The 16,160-nt window shown below is 34.6% G+C and overlaps 1 protein-coding gene across 1 annotated transcript in view; it reads left to right on the forward strand.

The window, feature by feature from the left end:
• Window positions 1-16,133, forward strand: part of gudu (Armadillo repeat-containing protein gudu) — a 319,933-nt gene extending 303,800 nt beyond the window's left edge. The window contains exon 13 of the mRNA XM_090413819.1: window positions 15,993-16,133. Coding sequence (XP_090269945.1) covers window positions 15,993-16,103 — 111 coding nt within the window. The 3' untranslated portion in view covers window positions 16,104-16,133. The remainder of the gene's footprint in view (window positions 1-15,992) is intronic.
• Window positions 16,134-16,160: the final 27 nt, after the last annotated feature.

Raw genomic sequence — 16,160 nt, forward strand, 5'->3', positions numbered from 1 at the left:
GTGACACCTAATAGAAGTGATTGGTCATTGGACTGAAAGTCTGAGAATGAGCATTACCCAGATTTTATGTATTCATATTTATGGTTTGGATAGTTTTTAAAACAGGCAAATTCAGGAAGTCTCCCAGATTTGTATTTACTACGCTGCAATAAGGTGGCTTCTTTATGGCATCTTTGAGGTGGATATCCAAGGCTTGGTCCACAAGTTCTGGGCAGTCATAGTAGGACACTTGATCCTTTAAGGATCAAGTGTCCCACTATGACTGCTTAGTCTTAAAGGAAGCAAATGAAAACCACAGCTGAAGATAGTCACCAGAAATTTAAAAGAGAAAAAAAAATTGTCCCAGATATATAAGATGCGATGGATTTATTACAGTATGTTTTAGAGAAAAAGAGGTTTGGAATTTTAATATTTTTCTTAGTGAGAACTATAGTCATGGAGTAAGAAGATGTGTGATTAAGTTCAATAGTTAGAGCATTATTATCTAAACAAATTAGCTTTGTCCTGTTGATCAAGGTTTTTATGCTGTACTGTTGAGAGGGATGGTAGTGCGACTGTTGGTGAATGTATCTGTGTGCACACATCCGATTTCTCTGATACAGAGAATTCCAAGGAGCCTTGTAGAATTCTAAGATTTCTACAAGACAAACTGCCACTACCATTAGATAGTACACCTGAAGTTAATACAATACTGCAAGTTTTTTCACTTGGTTATACTGTAAATTAAAGATAAGAAATTATATTCTTGGTTTAATCCTTTATCCAAAGGATTTGGCTATTTGGCCACATGGCTCAGACTCACTCCACTCCTTCCTAACACACTTAAACAACCAACACCCCAGAGTCCAGTTCACCTTAGAAAAAGAGGAAAACACCCTCCCCTTCCTAGACACTTTAATCACCCGCCAGCTTGATGGATCTTTGGTTTTCTCTGTTTACAGAAAACCCACCCATACTGGCAGATACATTCACCATCAATTCCCCCCCCCACACAACAATATGGGGTTATAAAAACACTATATAATAGGGCAAAATTAATCTGCTCAGATGACAAGGCCCTAACTACTGCACTAAAACACATCCACAACACTTTCTTAGCCAATGGCTATAACCCCAAAAAAATCCAAAAAATACTCAAACCAGTAAACCACAACCCCCCTCCACAATAAAGATTACACCAAATCTATCACCATCCCTTACATCCAGGGCACCTCTGAGAAAATAACCAATATCCTCACAAAATATGACCTTACTTGTTACAGACCATATAAAAAGTTGGCATCCCTTATCTGCTCTACCAAAGACCAACCACTTCCCCTAGACCTACCTGGTATATACCAGGTCCCTTGCAGCTGCAAATTGTCCTACTTTGGCCAAACAGGCAGAACAACAAATATCAGGATTTCAGAACACAAAGACTACATCCGGTTTCACCAGTACAGCCGCTCTGGGCTGGCAGACCATGCCTTAGATACCCACCATAGAATTAGTTTTAAGAAAACAAAAATAATACACCACAGCAAGTTTAAATACGAAAGATTATTCAGGGAATCTTCAGCAGCTCTAAAAAACGTTCCTAACCTCAACAAATTTGGGTGCATGAAACTACCCCAAATTTGGGAGACTTACATTTTGAGAACTTCAGCCCAACTAGCAAGTCAACCAAATTAGCCCACCAGAGGGCACCATTAGGACTTTAGGAACAATATTAGTTTCTTGCTTTCTTCCTCATTTGCTTTTGTTAGTGCCTGCATGCACTAACAAAATCACCCGCCATATCTTTATGTTCCTGAAGATGGCAACGTGATGTTGCCGAAATATAGAAGTTATTTATTAAAGTTACCTTTAATTAATATACTAATTGGTCATATTAATTATTAATTAATATTATCCAACGTATAAGCCTTGCTACTAGAATCTCTAAGGCTGTGTATGGTTTTACATAATCCAGAAACTCTAGAGTAGTTTCTAGATGACAAACAATACAAAAAGATAAATAAAATTAAATTTATAAAAGTCTTAACCCACCCACTCACAATGTTAATGTACTATAGAGTTGCCATCTTTCATGGGTGTGACTTTCAAAAAAAGAAATTAAAGGATTAGCATAATGAACCAATGCAAGCTATATGTGGCATTCATAGTATGTTGAAACCTATAAATTGTATTGAATAGTTCATAATGTATACAATTTTGCAAACCTAAGGTATTTCTTGAAATGCAATTAGTTCTATGGCAATTCTTGATGAATATAAACAATTATTTTGCGACACCTCCAGGGAGTCCAAAGACTTATTGAGAGAGGGCACCTACTCTACAGTTCTGTCTCCATCTCCACTTAATTCACCTACTGCTATGACCATCGTCATCTACAGCCCACCATCACTAGTATTTTTTTTGTCTGTAAATTGCATGTTCTGAAGGCTGATTTGTCTGTATGCAGGATGAAGTACCCGAGTTTCCAGGAAAAAAACCCTGCCACTTCTGAATGAGATCTGCTAACTCTCCTTCAATTGAAAAAAAAACCATATAAAGATTCCACCCATCATGGCTAGTATCGAAGTTATGCCTTTTCCAATTGAAGGGTGCAACATATCATCGCTCTTCCAATTGCGCTACAGAACAATTATAAAAGTTCAAGCACCCTTATTTCCTAGCATTTACTTAAAAGGCTGATACTTGTACCTTGGTAGTGTTGAAAACTTTGTAAATTTTGTCTACATAATGTAGAATGTATACAAATGTCTTATTTCCTATGTGAAAGCACATTTCTCCAGTAGCTGGTGGATAAAATGCTCATAACAAACTTTCATTTGAATGATTAAACATGTAGGGGCAATTAAAAACCAGCTTGAAATATTAGAGTATTGTTAAACTTCTGTATACTTATACAGATTCCAGTTATTATTACTAATGCAGCAAAAATTTCTTGCTTCACTTAACATTTCAGAAAACCTTGCAAGAAAAAAAAAAGTATAGATCAGTTCTAGAAAGTATGTGGCCAGGACTTCATGAAGGAATAAAGTTGCAAATTTGGATGTCTAGTAATATCTCAAAGACATCATCTAGATAATTTCATTATAGAGAAAAATTATTAGAAAGCATGAAGGAGGCCACAGAATTACTGATATTGCCAGAGTTTGAAATCTCAATTGCTCTGAGCAGCATTTCAAACCAATGGAATGTGTTCCAGACATTTGTTGAAAGGTTGCCCTTGCTCTGCCATGGAGCAAGAAGACAGATTTTCAGTTATAACAGCAAAATAATCTATGCACCAACAGCAGGTCAGCTCCATTCAAGCACTGGTACGCAAATATCTCAACAAACTGTGACAAGACGTCTGCAACAAATAGACTACAGTCCTTCGAACGTATAGGCCTGTGTCCCTTTATCCACAGCTCATCGTAGAGCACATTTTTAGTGATGGTGTATCCATAAAAACTGAACAAGATGCCAATGGGCTAACATACTCTTTACAGATGCAAGTCCTTTTAGTCTTTCCTCTGATTCTAGATAACACTTGATCTGGGGTGAAAGTGTACTGCTTACCATGGTGAATGTTCTTGAAAGAGATAGATACAGTGATCATGGTGTGGGAAAGCATTATGTTTAATGGATGCACCAAGCTACAAGAAAAAAAAGAACTGACTGGTGAACTATATTGCAACAAAGTTCATCATGTTAGATTGTTCTGTGGTGCTGTAGACAAAGAATTCATTTTTTATGGATGACAATGCCACCCCATATATATATATATATATATATATATATACACACATCATATACGAGCAGTGGAGATACTTCTGAAGACTGAAGATATTAATTGAATCACGTGCCGGCATGCTCCCCAGATCTTATCCCCACAGAACACATTTGGAATGCAATAGGGAGATGAATTGCTGCTCGAAATTCCTCTCGAGAAAACAAACAAGACCTTATCCTTGCTCTGAAGGAGGAGTGGGTGAGTTTGCCTGAAGAACTACTGAACCGCTTGGTGCTAAAAATGGTACAACGTTACGAGAGTTGCATCGCAGTTCGGGGTAGAGATGCTCCATACTGAAATGTCTTCGCATACTTTTCTGTACTTTTCGCATACTTTTCCTATACTGAAGTATAGGAAACTGATGAGACCAGTGACTTGGGTGTGATTGTGGAACAGGGATTTGAAGTTTAGAGGGCATATCGCATTATGTGGTTGTTGAAGAACACACTAACAAGAATAGAGGTTATTGTTCCTATATATATATATATATATATATATATAAAATTGAAATTAGGATTTACTCGGGATGTATACATTTATAAAAATAAATTTAACTGACTAGAACCCGAGAAAGTATAACAAAAACCTTTAATACATCACGACTAGTTTCATCGGTACTCCGACTTCTTCAGGTGAGAAATAAAAAACATAAGATATACAAATAACATGGTAAAAAACATGGACTTTCCAGCTTAATAAAAAGTAGAATAGTAACAGTCATATTTGAATAGCTGACCGCATGCTACTGTTGGCATAAGTTGAATGTGTGCGACAGCTAATTTTAGAGCACCAGTACTGAATTACTGTCTATGGGAATCAGGCAGATTGTAGCTTAGATTGTTGTTTAAATGTGAAGGGTCCAGAACTATTTCTTTTGATTTGATAATTCTTCTTTCGAATTCATCCTTGCATATAAATAAATTAGTAGTGCGTTCCCAGTCAACTTGATGTGACTGTTCTTCAAGGTTAGTTTGCCGAGAAGAGGACATGACTGGAAAGGGCACTCGCTCGTGTTCTACTGTAAGAGATGTCACGTCTACGTTCCTCAAGACGAAATGAAACAGATTTATCTGTCTGGCCAAAATAAGGTCGACCACAGTTGCACAAAATTTTATAAACACCAGGAAAATGCAGTTGGTTGTGTTTTGGTCGACTCAGAAAAGAACGAAGTTTTGGCAGAGTAGTATAGTCGGTCTTTATGTTGAATTTCTTCAAAATCTTAGCTAGTTTTGGGGTAAGAGAGCTGATAAATGGTAACTGTATATGAGTGATAGGGTTGGAATCATCTTGTTGAGGATGTTGGCATGGACTCAAACGTTTAGTGATGTTATTTGTATATCTTAAGTTTTTTATTTCTCACCTGAAGAAGTCTGAGTACCGATGAAACTAGTCGTGATGTATTAAAGGTTTTTGTTATACTTTCTTGGGTTCTAGTGAGTTAAATTTATTTATATATATATATATATATAAATAAAAGCTTTAATAAGGCTACATCTGGACTATTGCACACAAATCTGGATTCATGTATTCCGTGAGAATTAAATAGTTGTGGAGAAGATGCAGAGGCAAGCGACACTGTGACAGATGTATAGAATGCTCCCTATGAAAATAGATAGTCTGTAGGCTTCAAAAATTAGTCAATAGACAAAAAAGAGAACATCTGATAGAAGCATTTAAGTTATTCAAGGGGTTTCATAAACTCTTTTTTCAATACATGGCAAGAAGAGAGAGAACAAGGGGATCACCAGTAGAAGTTATGCAAGATGGTTAGCAATGATGTTAGGACTAGATTTTGTAGTTGGAAGGAGGTAAATGGGTGGAATATGTTGCCAGAGATAGCTGTGGATGCTTCATCAGTGAATGAATTCAAAGAGGTATGATAGGTATTGTATGAATAATGGATTTCCCGAATTGTCCAACTCCATAGAGATGCCTGTATAATAATAAATATATCTTGAACAATCATGTATGGCGATTCACCTGAATCAAGTTGTTTCAAAGTCACTTTTCCACTACTTACACAGTATTTGTTGTTGAATATGGAGAATGCATTCAGATCTTATAAACAGATCTTAGCTAAGCTATTGCTGTGCACTAATGCTTAGCACATAGTCTCTCTTCCTTGCATATTGCCTGTTTTTTCAATGTGTTCCAGGAAATTATTTGCTGAGAACCAAGAAGCCAGAGCTACACCTTCACTCTGCTTAGTCTTTCTCCCCCTCCTTGACAACAGGAAGACCTGAATATGGAGGAGAGTGAAAAGAGACCACATCAGAATTGATCGTGTTAGTATTTGAAGTTATACATGAAAATTAATATTTGAAATGGACAAATTTTAACACAGGATAATGTTTATTTTAATCCATTACTGTCTGCAAAGATTGTTTTACACCAAGTGTTAAGTAATAACATAAGTGTTCCATTACGATTGGTGCAATGATGTAAGTTTTATTTCTTTCAGAATCTGGAAAATCACTGACTCAAGACCAAATAAAAATATACATACACTTAATGAAACAAAAACATACATTTAAATAAAATTATATAAATAATTACAAAATTAATTGGATCCAAAGCCTTCTGAAATAAGTTTCCACTTTAGATATCTCCCTAAGTACAATGATTATCTGACTTTATAACTGGTTTAACTTACTTAACCATGTCTACCAGACTAAACACTGTTTACACAACAAAATGTTCAGAGTCAGTTTTGTTAGGCCTTTTCTGGAAGACAGAACTACCTCTTCACCTTCATGGGAAGTTTTTTTTTTTAAATTCAATTTTTCATTCATTCTGTTTCACTGGAGTATAAATATTTTTACCTTTTGTTCAGTTTGACACACAAATTACCAAATTTTTGTACCAGAGAAGTTTCTTTATTATTTCATAAACAACATATCTAAGTACAGCTTTCATGTTAAGCCACTTTACAGTCCCAGATTTTACTAATGCCATCACTCTCCTCTTACACCCCCCTCCCCCAAGTAGAAAAACAAATAGATCCAGCATCCTTAAGACAGAAGATGAAACCTCATTCAGCATTTCCTTGAACAAGAACTCCAAATATCTTCTATTTGTCTCAACTCTTCCAGTTTAAAGATCCACAGTGCTACAATTCCTTTTCAGAATCTTCTATTAATATTCTCCTAAATGTCAATAAAACTTGAAAACTTCCTAACAGAATTCTCTGGTTGCAGTTCTCTCTACTTATTTTCCTCCATCCCCAAGATACCAATCGCTCTATCAGCTGTCAATCACCCATCAACTTTCCCTGTGAAGATGTGTACTTCATGTAAATAGCAAGCAAGAAGTTACACATAACGGCTGACGTTAGCGTTACGAGAATGTCTTTACAAAACAAAGACACTTAACCATTTTAAATTACAATTAAAAAAAGTTGAAAGTAAGTAACAACTGTCAGATCTAGTAAGTACATCAATTTCAAATGATTTTCATTTCATTTTGACAATATAATATCAAAAACATATCAGCACTTGCGATGTGCCTAAGTGTTACAAAACCAAAGTTAATAATGTATAATAATGTAATGTATACTAACAGAGAAATAATTCTAAAAGATTCAGAATTATAAATTATTTTTACAATAAGGAGAGAGCTCTTTGGTTGTTTAGCCTGCTTATAAGTAGAAAAGGCATACTCAAGTAAACTGTACATGGAATAACACTGAGTAAGACTGACATTCAGTCATTCAAAAGAAACTAAGGATCCCAGTAGCATTATTCTTTCCAGTTTTAGTGATATTCTTTTAACAATGCAACTTCCTCAGTGCAGGATGAGAAATACCTTTTCAAAGGCCTTACATTTTTCAAGGATATTTGCTGTGTGTACATTATTAACAATATTAAAGTAGTTATAAATAAGTCATATGAGAATGGGGAACTGGACAATGAGACTTATTTGTGCCTATGGTCCCACAGAAGGTTCTACTAAGGTAGAAGTGGAGGAATTTTTTGAGGCTTTAGAAAAAGCAACTAACACAATGAAAAATTGGTCCTTGTTAGGGATCAAAATATCAGAGTAGGAAATGATTGTGAGACATACAAAAATATTTTGGGAAAATTTGAAGAAAAGAGCAAAGCTAATAATAATGGCAAATATCTGTTGGATTTCTGCTCAGGACATGGACTGGTTATTACTAACACCATGTTCCAACATAAAAATGTGCACAAATTCACATGGAGAGAAGAGGCTAGGAATAAGAAAAGTCTCATTGACTATGTTATTGTTGATAGTGATGTTTTCTCCCTGGTGCAGGACACCAGAGTGTACAGAGGATTTGAAATTGGAAGTGATCACTATTTAGTCTTGAGCAGGATAAAATTGAATTTCATATTGAAAAGAATAACCTGTAAGAAAGTTTTAAAGCGAATAAAAGTTGAGCAGCTCTCAGATGTGAGCTGTAGACTAAAATACACAAAGATTATTGAAGAAAAAATGAAAGAGTTTGAGAACAGGAATCAAACCTTGGAGATTCAGTGGCAAACTCTGAAGAAAACTGATTGATTCTGCCAGAGAGGCATGTGGTGAGGTTGTCTGTAAGGATAAAAAAATCAGAACTCCCAGGTAGACACAGGAAGTTAAAGAGGCAGTGAAGGAAAAGAAGAAAGCATACCAAAAGTTCCTGTCAAATAAGTCAGCTTGTGCTCTTAGAGAATATAGAGACAAATGCAAGAATGCTAAACACTGTAAAACTAGCTAAACAAGTCATGGGAGGACTTTGGCAAGAATATAGAAAATAAATATCAAGAAGGTGGCAAAATATTCTGGAGGTTGTTGAAGAAGCTTAAGAATGGAGGAAAGAGTGCTATAAAAGGAATTAGAGATGATAAAGGTGACATGAAAACAGGAGAAAAAGATATCCTTGAAGTATGGAGTAATTACTTTGAAAAACTGCTAAATGAAACAAGCAGTGATGACAGCACAGTGGTAAAAAACACTGACCAGGCATGCAGTCAGGAATCCATATCCATACTTGAAGTAGAAAAAGCCATCAAAGGCTTGAAATGTGGAAAGGCAGCAGGAGTAGATGATATTCAACCAGAAATGCTGATATATGGTGGTATAAGAGTCTTACAGTGGCTGCACTGTATAGTTCAGAAAGCCTGGAGAGAGGGACGAATTCCCGATGATTGGAGTAGAGCTCTCATAGTACCCATATATATAAAAAGGGAAATAAAACTGCATGTGAGAATTACAGAGGTATTTCCCTACTGAGTGTTCCTGGCAAGATCTATGCAAGTATACTTGAGAAACGGTTGAGAAGAATTGTGGAAGAAAAGCTTGGTGAAGAACAAGCTGGATTCAGGCCAAACAGAGGCTGTCAGGATCAGATCTTCACTTTACGACAAATAGTCGAGAAAGCATGGGAATATAACAGATCTGTATTTAAGTTTTGTCGATCTGGAAAAGGCATATGACAAGGTGCCAAGAGAGAAGCTATTCAATACGCTGCAGTTATATGGTGTCAATGGGGCATTATATCAAGCAATACTTAGTCTTTATTTGAGTTGTAAGTCAGCAGTTAGAATTGAAGTACAGGAAGATGGTTTAATGTTAAATCTGGTGTGAGACAAGGATGTACATTATCCCCTCTGTTATTCATTATCTATATGGATCACATTATGAAGGAAAGTGGTATTAAACATGATACCAAAATTGGAAATTTTAATGTCAGCTCTTTGCTTTATGCGGATGATGTTATACTTCTAAATAAATCCGCTACAAGTCTGCAAGATTCTCTGACCAAATTGAATAGTTGTTGTAATAGATATGGTATGAAGGTCAGCAATAAAAAGACAAAGACAATGAAAATAGGCAGAATCATTGAAAATGTCAACTGTGTTGTGAATGGAGAACCTGTGGAACAAGTAAAACATTTCAGCTACTTAGGCACAGTTTTTACTGAAGATGGTAAACTAAATATGGAAATAGACAACAGAATCAGCAAAGCTGGTATCGTGGGAAGTCAATTGAATAAATTCATATGGAATAAGAAAGAAATTAGTCGGAACACTAAATTAGCTGTATACAAGACAGTGTTCAAACCAGTTTTAACTTATGGATCTGAGAGCTGGGTCAGAAGTAAAACACTTGACCAAAGACTAGAGACCACAGATATGAGAGTCCTGAGAAAGATTATAGGCGTGAACAGATGGCATCAATGGCAGTATCATATTAAAAACGAGGATATTAGGTAAGAACTTGACATTGTCAGCATCCATGAATGCGTTAGCAGAGCTAATCTTAGGTGGTATGGTCACTTAAACAGAATGGACGAAGAAAGATTAGCAAAATAAGTGTTCTCTGCCAGGTTGGCAGCAAAACGACCTAGAGGAAGACCAAGATATAGGTGGATTGATACGGTACAAAGTGCTTTAGACGATAGAAATATAAGATCTGATAATGTTGGAGTGTTGACAAGTAACAGACTGATTTGGAGGAAAATTGTAGATAGGAAATTAATAATGATGTAATTTTTTTCATGTAGTACTATCATATCCTGTACACCCCTTGAAGGTACATGGCAGGAATTTGATGATGAAGTAGTTATAAATTAATCTTTTTTAGACAGTTTATTTGCAAGTTTTTTTTTTTTTTTTTTTTTTGTTGTTGTTGTTGTTGCATAGTTAGGGCAATGTCTAAAGACCCTAATAACTTCTGGAGTTGAAATTGTTTGTTCCAGTGGTTCTATTTTACCAGACTAGTAAAAAAAATTAATAATTTGGTAGACTTCACTTTCTTGCATTATTATGCTGAAGCAATGAAGGAGCAACTCAAAGTGCAGAATTCAAAGTTCAATGCTGAGCTTGTAGGTACATGTCAATATGCAATATTTGCTAATTATGCAATTTGTCAATCTGCAATAATTGTAAGTGAAACTAGCATGACAATAAATGCAGTTATTTGGAAAACAAAATTGACTTTTTTTTGTAATATTTTTTAAACCACAAAGGGGAATAAATACTTGAATCATGACACCATTTGAGAAATGCTAGTCTATTCAAAAATCTTGCACTTACCAAATTGCCAACAGTTTCCATATAGTACAAATACTTAGATGCTAATTATCATTCATTTAAAGAAACAGATGTCTAGGAATACTAACTAACGATCAAGTTATAAGCTGATATTTCATCTTTGTTTTCGAACTCAACCGTTTAAGGCAGAGTTTAAAAACTGTTCACCCAGTATGGAAGCATAAAGTCAGGAAAACTGAAGAAATTAATGTGGATGCAGGTGAGCATCCATGCATGAAAGCATTCATGAGGCAAACATGTGAATGAGCAAAAAATGTGGAATTTGTCTCTCAGGCAACAATATCAAGTAGGGTAGTAAATTCAAAAGTGGTGAGAGCCTAAGGGGATGCTATAGTTTCTATATATACTAATGCTAGAAGTATTGGGAATAAGGAGTTCTTGCATTGGTTAGTGCACCAATGCCAAAAGTTGCAAGCATTGCTAACAGTAATAGCTACAGGTTTCCCAATTCAGGATACAGTTAATGTTTTCAGTCCTCCTACATATTTTCAGTGTCTTTTTACTACTGACTTTCATGAAAAAAAAAAAAAAAATACTAGTTATTTCAAGGAGGATAGATAGACAGGATTTCTAGGACACCAGAAATACCATTTAAATCTACTGGTCAAAAAAAAAAATAATAAAAAATACTGACCTATAATTATGAATTTTGATAAAGGTATGTGTAACAAAACAGTTTATCAAAACGCACAGAGTTTTGGAGCAAAATTATATAAAACTAATGTCTCTTTTGCTCTATGTTTAATCCATCTCATATAATGAAGTTTCTCATCTATTATATCTATAGAAATTTCTAGAAAAGAATCACTACTGGAGTTAATTTTTAACATCAGCAATAACTGACAAATTCTGTACGTTTCATGTCATATTTTGATACTATTCTATTCTACAATTGAGCCTACAAAGTTTACCCCAACTTCCATCCTGTCTATCTATCCTCCTTGAAATAACTGCAGTAATGTTTTTTTTTTTTTTTTTCCATGAAAGTCAGTAGTAAAAAGACACTGAAAATATGTAGGAAGACTGAAAACATTAACTGTATCCTGAATTGGGAAACCTGTAGCTATTACTGTTAGCAATGTCATTTAAGTCTCATGTCATAGTGGTCATTTAGGCTTCATGTTATATTAAATTTAGCTTTATTTAATGAATGTATAATAGGCTGTATTAAAGAGACTCACATCAGGTGTTTAAATATTTTAGAATTTATCTTTCTTTGAAAAATAGCTAGAGATGTTTTACCCAGGTGATTATCTTAAAGTATGTCACATTTTTTTAAAATGAAAATATCATGAAGCCTAAATGACCACTTTTAAAGGGCCTTGAAAATCATGTAGTAACTTATAATTTCTTTCAGGAATGCTAGGATATTTTTATACATTACAGAATGACTCTTGGCCTTTGTAGCACACTACAACTGAGCCTGTGAAGTTAAATGTTTCTAATTCTTTCAGCCATTTGTATACGAAAGCATGTATTGTTTTTAGTTGACACAACAGAACTATTTTCTCTAGTTTTTAATACTCGTTACTTACCTTTGCCTTTTGGACTGTTTCACAAAACTAAAAATGTATAGTTTGTATTTCTTTTCCATAATGAAGGTGAATGTATATAAATTATCCATAGAAATAATTCAGTAGGAAAGACAAATAATGAAGTTTACAAAAACTGTAAATGGTTCACACCAGTAACAGAGCCAGACTAACTTTTCATGATGTAGTGTCAATAATGTGATCAAGTCTAACTTATCTTTGCAAGACAATTTTTTTTCTAAATAACACTATTAACGCTTTCTAAGCTAATTCATGTTGTGAATTTGTGAATTGTGAAAATAAGCTTACACTAATAATATATTACAACTGCATACCTACTTAAGAGTTAAAGAGTGTTGAGAAAATAGCATAAATTTGTTTTATTTTGTATTATAATGATATCTCAATTTTAAGAATGTTGATGACCTGCAAGTAAAGAAAAATAAAATTTTGTTTGAGAATATTTGACTATTTCAAAATTAATCTGCAGATGCAAGGGGTGAAAGATAAATAGTGCAGCTTATTGTCATAGATTGGAATTACTTCATATTTTGAAAGCAGCAGTGAGGCATCTTCATACAAACTAACTTTTTGCAGAGATAGTCTATGAAGGAATTAAATATCAAATTAATTACATAATATACCATCTTCTGGTTGAAAATAAAACTTCTTTAATACACTTACTGGAGGACCATGAAAACTTGATAGCAAGTTAAGAAAAATAAAATTTTGTTAGAGAATATTTGACAATTTTAAAATTAAATAAATGTATTAATTATGCAAAGATAAATGAGGTTATATATTTTGAATGTATTTAGAAAACAAGGTTGAAAATTCACTCGCCACTTGCTCCGATAACTCACCTGTGGCGAGGGATTTCTGGAGCCGTGGTTGCTGCTATAGGCCAGGGTGCACAAGGGATGATGTGCAAGGAATGCATTAGATTAGTATGAGTGAAGGTCAAGAAGGAGGAAAGATCACATAGGAGAGAAATATAATTTATACACTTACTGCAAGATATTTGTAGCAACATGGAGGGGACTTGGGATACGAGTGTTGGATCAGAAAACTTTTCCAAACTAAGATGGCTACATTGCTTTCAACTGGAGAGAGTGATCTTGCAGTCTTGACTTGGGAGGTAGCAAAGCATGGAATTTTGAGTTAAAGAGGTACAATGTGAAACTACAAGGCAGATGATTATGACAAGCTTAGGAGATAGTTTGACTTAAAGCAGTGCCATGACAACATGCAAAGGTGTTTATAATGCAGGGGGATAGTCAAGTAAATAATATTAGCAAAATCTCAAGGGAGTGAAAGGAGGACAATTCCTTTGCATAAAGGAGAATGCAAGTGGTAGCAATTATAGACCAATCAGTATATCTGGGGTGGTGGTAAAAGTACCAGAAAAGTTGGTCAAAAAGAATTCAGGAATGGGTGGATAAGAACAATACTGAGGAATAAAATGGTTATGAAAGGTCAGTCATGCCTTAATAATTTATTAACCTCTTATAATAATGACAGCTGAGTTGGATAAAGGGAACAAAACATGATATTGTTCCCTTTATTATGTTTTGATAAGGGGAATTTGCAAAGGCATTAAACAGAATACCACATGGGAACTCTTCCTCCAATTTGCATAACAATGGGAAATGGACTTGAAAGTGGTGATATAGATGCAAGGGTGGCTGGACAAATACTGAGAAGCAGAATCTAGGAGAAAGCAGGTGACTAGTGGTGTGCTACAAGGTTCTGTGCTTGGACCACTGTTTCGTATAAATGACAGAAAATAACTGGAAAGGAGATATTTAGTTGTTTATTGATGATGCAAAGTTGGGGATGGTAATAGTTAAGGCAGTAGCTTGCAGGATGATTTTTAATAGGCTTGCAGCATGTGTAGAACATGGATGTCAATTTAATGAGGGAAAGAGTAAAGTAATGGCACATTTTGGAATAAAAAGATCACATTTAGAGAACTGTACTCCAGGAAGTTTGTTAGTCGGTGATTTAGCTGTAGTAGATTAAGTTTAGAAGGCACATTGCTGAGGTAGTCAAGGACAGCTCACAGGATTACTTGGTTACTGAGCAATACTAACAAACAGAAATAAGAGTTAGAAAGCCTTGATACAACCAGATCTGAATTACTGTGTTCAGGTTGGGTTACTTGTGTTTCTTATGGATGAGGAAGTGCTGAAGAGAATCCAGAGGCAAGAGAACGAAATGGTAAATGATCTACAGAATGTTTCTTATGAGGATAGATTAAAGGTTTATGGGTTGTATAAGTTGATTGATAGGTAAAAAAGAAGAGATATGATATAGAAAGGATTTTATAGGATTAATACAGAAAAAATATATAATCCTGGAAACTGAATAGGAGTGGTTAGCAAGGGTGAGAGGAATAGATTTTGTTTGGAGAGTGGTGAATGCATGGAATGGGTAGTCAGTCAGTTTTGTTAATAGGTTCAAGGAGAGGTAGGAGAAATATTGATAAATTTGAGTCTCCTACAACGAGTCTTCAGACTATGGAGGGGCACATGTAATAAATCTCTGGAAGTGATCATCTTTGAGCAGTTATGTATAAGTGAGTCAGAAAGGTAAAGAGCTCCTAGTTGATCTTCAACAGATCTGTCATCTGAATTGTTAATAGACTATCAGGTTAGGAAGACCAAATTCTAAATTGTTTCTCTATCCAATTTAGATATTTAATATTTGAAAAATTTCAAAGTAAATAAGATTGAGGCAAAATATTTTTTCTCACATCTCCATTATGTCAAATTTCAGTTTTAATTCTATCACACATTCCGAAGTGTGAATTTTCTTTCTCCTCCTCACCACATTGCTCTATTCAAATTTTTACAAGTAAACTAAGATGTAGCATTTTTCTAAGATTTTAATGACTTCAACAACTCAACTGGCTATACTTTAAGTAAAACAGCACTTACTCAGCCAGTCACCTGAATATTTGCTAATACTGACAACTTAAAATTTACATTACTTTAACCATATGCTCCTCAACTCTTATAAAGACATGCCTAAATGTTATTTATCCACTTCTTAAACCTTTATTCTGTCTTACAATTCTTGCTCTATGCTTATAGGCTGATTTTATGCATTTTCCACCACAGAAATTTAGTGCACATTTAATGTTCAAATTTTTAATATTCTTTAGCTTAAAGTAGTAATGCTCTTTGGAAAAAAAAAAGAAAAAAAGTAATATCTTTCCCTGTCCTGAGCTCTTCTAGTCCAATCTAGAATGTTATCCTCTGTGTCACTGTAGCCTTCCTCTAGATCACATACTAAATGAGTGTTGTTATTCTTAATAATGTATCTATTATCCTTTTTAATTTTAAAAAGATTTACTGACAAATCTAGACCTTTGCTCTTTCCAATAGACATAGGAAAATGCTATTAACATGACAAATGTAACATTGGGCAATTAAGAATACAGATGTATATGCACAGTTACATGCTGAATTTTTATAATAAAAGATCATTGTGGCTACAGTATATAATGGATTTACTTGTTATAATTAAACAAAATTCACAGCTAATCTAAGCAAAACTGCCTTTCATCTATTCTTAGTTGCATATTCTTTGCCACTGGTTTTCTTTATGACTAATTTATTCTAATATTCATTGCAGCTGCTACTGAAAATGATAAAATGTGAGGATGAAAGTGTTCAAGATGATGCAGCTGGCTGTTTACAAAATATCCGCAACCTTGCTTTAACAAGAGACAAGATACCTTATTAGTTTATTATTTAATAAAAGTATTTTCTTGAACCTGAGTTCAGTTATTGAATTTTCATA

Source organism: Typopeltis vanoorti, chromosome 2 (genome assembly GCF_054136105.1).
Source record: "Typopeltis vanoorti isolate ZY-2024b chromosome 2, IOZ_Tvanoo_1.0, whole genome shotgun sequence".
In the NCBI taxonomy this organism is placed as follows: domain Eukaryota; kingdom Metazoa; phylum Arthropoda; class Arachnida; order Uropygi; family Thelyphonidae; genus Typopeltis; species Typopeltis vanoorti.